This window comes from Henckelia pumila, chromosome 2, assembly GCF_033568475.1.
Source record: "Henckelia pumila isolate YLH828 chromosome 2, ASM3356847v2, whole genome shotgun sequence".
Lineage (NCBI taxonomy): Eukaryota > Viridiplantae > Streptophyta > Magnoliopsida > Lamiales > Gesneriaceae > Henckelia > Henckelia pumila.
This window is the reverse complement of record NC_133121.1, coordinates 33,169,378-33,175,441: the sequence shown is the minus strand read 5'-3', so window position 1 is coordinate 33,175,441 and position 6,064 is coordinate 33,169,378. Positions and strand designations below refer to the sequence as shown.

At 38.3% G+C, this 6,064-nt stretch overlaps 1 protein-coding gene across 1 annotated transcript; it reads left to right on the top strand.

Moving 5' to 3' along the window:
• Positions 1–793: 793 nt before the first annotated feature.
• Positions 794–4,696, top strand: LOC140877477 (uncharacterized). Its single transcript, XM_073281013.1, has 2 exons — positions 794–899; positions 4,233–4,696. Exons 1-2 carry the CDS (start codon positions 794–796, stop codon positions 4,694–4,696), a joined length of 570 nt encoding a protein of 189 aa, XP_073137114.1.
• The last annotated feature ends 1,368 nt before the right edge of the window (positions 4,697–6,064 follow it).

The window sequence follows — 6,064 nt, the reverse complement described above, 5'->3', positions numbered from 1 at the left end:
GATGCTCAACTATTGTCAATGGATACTCATGTAAAATTATCATTTCAGCAAGTATAGACCTTGATGTTTCTTGGTCAAATTGAAAACCTTTGATAGCAAAATCTGTCTTGTTCTCTTTAATCAGTAGTTTCTGCCTTATATCACTAACAGTTCTTCTTGGACAAGTTTTGAAATGCTCACGTAAGTGTGTTGTCCCATGTTTACTGTTACCAGAAAGGGATTTCTGACAGTAGTTGCAAATTGCCTTGTCCATTCCTTTAATTTTCTTTCTTTCAAAATGATTCCACACATCAGAAGTTAACTTTCTCTTTTTTGCTTCACTAGGAGAGGCACCATCAACAGATGTCGTATTTTGTGGAACCTGAGGAACCTCATGATTTATTTCAGATGATGGTACTTCATTTTCTGTCACAAGATCTGTTGAGTCCATCTAATAAACCTGAAAATATCCTATGGACCACATACCACAATTCACTAAAATAACAAAAAATAACCAAAAACAAAGTTCACTAAAACAAAACCTTATTATGATAGCACACGGTTCACTAAGTATCTAAACCATAAAAATCTTAGGAAAAATATCCTACGGACCACAGTTCACTAAAATAACCAAAAACAAAGTTCCATTGCAATTAAAAACCCCAAAATGAATTGGTTAAAAAACCCTAAAATGAATGGGGAAACATTCAAACAAGCAAAGGATACAATTATACATAATAAAAAAATAGAGCATTTTTAGATTCTTGAAGTCAAATAAAAATATACTTACCAGTAAGAGAAGAGAGGAAATAAAATGAGTTCAAAATCTGTGAAGGGAAGAGCCGAAGAGATGGTGACGGCGAAAAAAGAGAGGAAAAAAGGACAAATGGCCGATTTGGTTGGTTTGGGTCTTTGGGAAAGTAAATATTTATTTAATACAATTAAATATATAATATACATTTACATATATATATATATATTATATTATAATTAATATATATATATATATATATATATATATATATATATATATATATTAATTTAAACGGGTATCGGGTCGGGTATGGGTAGGATTTTACAAGACCCGCCTCCATACCCGAACATACCCATACCCGATTACCCGATTATTTAATCGGGTCTAAATTTTCCTCCATACCCTATTTTATTCGGATCGGGTATCGGATCCTCCGTCGGGTTCGGAGGAAATTGCCATCCCTACTCACGTACTGGATTATGAGCCTCTGCAGTTGAAGTCATACTTGTCGTTCGAGGAAAGACCAGTGAAGATCTTAGCACTAGAGGAGCGGAGGCTTAGGACGCGAGTTATTCCCATGGTCAAGGTCCGGTGGCTGAATCAATCAGAGGAGGAGGCTACCTGGGAGGCCGAAGTCGATATGCGGACGCGTTATCCAGAGATTTTTGGTACGTACTTCAATTTCTAGGACAAAATTCCTTTTAAGGGGAAAAGAGTTGTAATGCCTAGAATTTCTTCTATGTAAAACCGTAAGCATAATTAGGAGATTTATTATTTTAAAATAAATTAAAAGGGTTAAATGAATTTTATGTGGCATGTTTAAGTTCTTTAAATTTATTTTTGACATTTAACCCAAATATTTGGAGAATTATGAATTATGAATTTTTTTAAGGAAAAGTCGATTTACGAGCGCGTAGCGGGACCGTGGACAAACGAACTAAAAGTTTTTATCGAAATTTATGTCTAAGATTTTTAAGAGCCCGAAATATTTATTTTGATATTTAATTTATAAAAAATTTTGGGTTATATATATATATATATATATATATATATATATATATATATATATATATATATATATAAAATCAAAAGCCCATTTTCAACTAGTTAGGCTATTTTAAGGGCTTTTAGGGCACTTTTAAAATTGGCCCTTTGTTTGTTACGAAAATTAAGGGATTTCTAATGTCAAAAATTTAATGTTGGGCTAGTTTTAATTTTTTTTTTAAAAAGCCTTGTAGCCATTTAATAAGAAAGGCCCTAAACCCATTTGTATATAAAACTAAAGCTAGCCCTAATTTCACCTCCATCACCTTTATTCCCTCATTAATGTTTTCATGGAGCTCAAGCTTGAGCAGCAGCCGATCCTACACCTTCCACACACCTCACAAATTTTTAAAGAAAAACATAAGATTTTTGGAGTTTCGGTCGTCCCGCCGCGGTCTACGCCATCGTATTAGCGTTTCTTGATCAATACATGTTCTATTATTCCTTGCTCACCCATTTAAATAAATATATCCTCTGTTTTTATGTTAAAAACGTGTTGGTTGCATTTGTATGTGGATTTGGAGCTCAAGATTTAAGATTTTATGCATCATTTCACGTTTTTTTTGTAATGTGGCTCGATTTTTTGTTGATGGCTGGCACGGCTAGTTCGAGCAGATGCTTTCCTCGGCTTAGTGGGTAGATTGGTCTGTTAGGGGCTAGTTTCAGGCAGGGCACGCCATGGTGGTGGCTGAGCAAAGAGGGCCGAAGTGATTTTGTGGATGTGGGCAGATGTGTGTTCGCGCAGGGCAGGGGAGTTCATGGCTCACGGTCGAGCCATGCAAGCCATTGCTCGAGCTGTGGCTGGTTCAAGAAGGTTCGACAGGACCTTGGGGTGGTCCTGCCGACAAGGCTCCGGCCATGGGCGGCCGGAGCATAGAGGCCGAAGGGCTGGAGTTAAGTTGTTCATGGTTGTAGGCGAGATGAGCTTGGGCTGGGTTTGGGTGCCACGGTCGAGCCATTCAAGCCATGTCTCAGGCCTTGGATGGTCCAAGGAGGTCCGACATTACCTTGGGGTGGTCCTACTAGCGGGGCTCCGGCCACGGTCGAAGAGTGGGAATAAGGGGCTTCACGTTATGGGCTTGGAGATGGGTTAGGGCTTGAGTTGCTTGGCTTGGTTCGGGCAGCTCGGGCAGGGGAGTGTTCGGGTCGGGCCAAGTGTTAACTGGGTCATGTGATATGGGTATGGGTCCGGGTTATTTTATTTTGGGCCCGGGTAATTTAATTAGAAGTCCAAATGTTTGATTTAATTGTGTAAATAGTCTTGAGTGATTTGGGTTGTTATTGGGCTTATATTATTTAATTGTTTGTTGGGCTTAAGTTATTTAATTTCTTGTTGGGCTTAAATGTTAATAGGCCAGTCTAAGTTCATGGGTTTAAATTAAGGGGCAACAACTCGAACGACCCCGTGGCAAGTAAATAGTCCGTAAATATATATGTATGTATATTTTGATATAAGTATGAATTTTATGAAAACAAGTTAAATATATATTTACGGGCAAATTTTACGAAAAATGATATTTTTAATTTCATGATTCATGCATGTATTTTTATGTTAAGATTAAGGGCATGTAAAAAATATTTTTGGGAAGTTGATGTGATTTTTGGCACTCATGGGATTGGAAGTCGGGATACCGGGCTTGATGACCTCTCCATTTATGTTTATGAGCCTATGGATCCCCGTGTTTAGGTTGGGTGAAGTGGCATAAGCGGCATAGGGAATCCTAAACCTCGCCGCCACGTACGTTGATTTATATATTGATCAATCGCTTATGTTTATGGTCACACTTCACTGACATGACCCACTCAAAAAATGATTTTATGATTATGAAATGCCATGATTATGTTACATATTTATGTTAAGTATTAAGATTATGATTAACATTATGGTTATGTTTATGTTTATGTTTATGCTTACGTCTCAGCATTATGCAAATGTTTCTACGATCATGCATGCATAAGATCCTTCAGTATATTTTTATATGATACGTGTCTGCATGCGATCTTATTATATGGTACTCGTTATTACTGGGTAGAGCATGCTGAGCCTCTAGGCTCATTAGATTTAAATGGTGTGTCGGTGAGTTTGATTCTAGTTATGAGGATGTGGTCCCGACTGGAAGCGAGGACCTCTGAGCATCCTTGGCGAGCTAGCACCCATGACCTTCGCCAGTCTATGATTCAATTGTTATGAGATTTTCATACATTATGTTTTTCCGCACACGTTTACTATTTTTCACTGTTTAGTTTGGTTTTGAGATGTTTGTCATTTGCATGAGTTTTGTCCTTGAACTTTGATTTCCGCACTTTCGTTATTAAATTTTATGAAAATCTATTTTAAGTATAGATACATATATGTATGGGCATATATGTAGAATTATTAAAAAATATATTTTCAAGAAACGGTCGTTTCATTATCGCAGGTGTATGTAAGGAATTTTTGTTTTCGTTCTCATAGATACTGCTGCATCACATTCATTCATTTCGGCACATTTCTTTAAGCACCATAGATTTCCGTACGTATCCTTAGATGTAGTGTTATTTGTGTCTACCCCGACTGGTCATTCGGCTTTAGCCAACCGTTTAATCTTGGGTTGCTCTATAGAATTTGAAGGCTCTGAGTTATCGGCAAATCTTATGATTTTAGCGATGAAGGATTTTGGCTGTATTTTGGGTATTGATATTTTGACTTCTTATCGAGCTACTGTGGATTGTTACCAAAATATTGTCCAGTTTCGTCCGGTTGAGGGCGATAGTTGGTTTTTATATGGTGAGGGAGCGCGACTTCCTATGCCTCTGGTATCAGCTTTGAAGGCTTGTAAGGCTTTAGAGGCGGGTGAGGAAGGCTACCTTATCTATGCGGTTGATACATCTACAAGGAGCAGGGCTATTGAGGAGTTTCCAATTGTTTGTGAGTACTAGATGTTTTTCTGGATGAGATTCCAGGTTTTTCTCCAGTTTGAGAGATTGAGTTCGGTATCGAGCTTGTGCTAGGGAAGGGACGACACCGATTTCCCGTGCACCTTATATTTTGGCACCAGCAGAGATGAGGGAGTTGCAACAACAGTTGCAGGATCTGTTAGATAAGGGATATATCCGACAGAGCATTTCACCTTGGGGAGCGCTAGTGCTTTTCATCAAGAATAAGGATGGTTTCATGAGTCTCTGTATCGACTACAGACAGTTGAACCAAGAGACGATCAAGAACAAGTATCCATTTCCGTGCATTGATGATTTGTTCTACCAACTTCTGTTTACCTCCGTGTATACCAAAATTGAGTTGATCTCAGTGTATCATCAATTGCGAGTTTGAGATACAGATGTTTCAAATACTGCGTTTTGTACGAGGTATGGTCACTATGAGTTTTTTTTAATGCCTTTTGGACTGAAGAACGCACATGCAGTGTTCATGGATTTGATGAACATGGTCTTCCAGAGTTATTTGGACAAATTCTTCGTGGTTTTTATTGACAATATTTTGATCTATTCGCATATTGTTGATGAAAATGTGCAACACTTGAGGCTTGTACTGCAGATTCTCCATGAGAAGCAGTTATATGCCAAGTTTAGCAAGTGTGAGTTTTAGATTGATCGAGTAGTGTTCCTTGGTCATTTTATTTCTCGGGAGGGCGTTTCAATGGACCCAAATAAGACTGAAGATATATTGAAATGGTCACGTCCGACGACAGCTTCAGAAATTTGTAGCTTCTTGGGTTTAGCAGGTATTATCGATGATTAATCGAGAATTTCTCCCAAACTGCTAGGCCGCTGACGCAGTTGATGACGAAGGATGTTCCTTTTGTCTGGTCAGCCAAATTTGAGCATATATTTGATGATTTGAGGAGTCAACTGACTACCTCGCCTGTTATTGCTTTACCATTTGAATTCGAAGGTTATGTGGTTTATACAGATGCATCTCTTCAAAGTCTAGGTTGTGTGTTGACACGGAACGGGCATGTGATTGACTATGCTTCTCGACAATTGAAGACCCATGAAGGGAACTACCTAGTGCATGATCTAGAGCTTGCAGCGATCGTGTTTGCACTGAATATTTGGCATCATTATTTGTATGACGAGTATTTTGAGATCTTTTAGGACCACAAGAGCTTGAAGTATTTGTTCACTCAGGATGAGTTGAACATGAGGCAACGTCGTTGGATAGATCTTCTCAAATATTATGATTGTGAGATCAAGTACCATCCAAGATCTGCAAATCCAGTTGAAGACGCACTTAGCCGTAAGGTGAGTATTAGTGTTCTTCGAACTAGTGCAGTATCTAGTGCAGTCCAA

What these genes read in the sequence shown, in the direction of transcription:
- LOC140877477 (XM_073281013.1), top strand. Translation starts at nt 794, where the DNA reads ATGAGTTCAAAATCTGTGAAGGGAAGAGCCGAAGAGATGGTGACGGCG. An exon ending in TGGTTTGGGTCTTTGGGAAA is followed by an intron (nt 900 to 4,232) that starts GTAAATATTTAT and finishes TCGTTCTCATAG; the next exon opens with ATACTGCTGCATCACATTCA.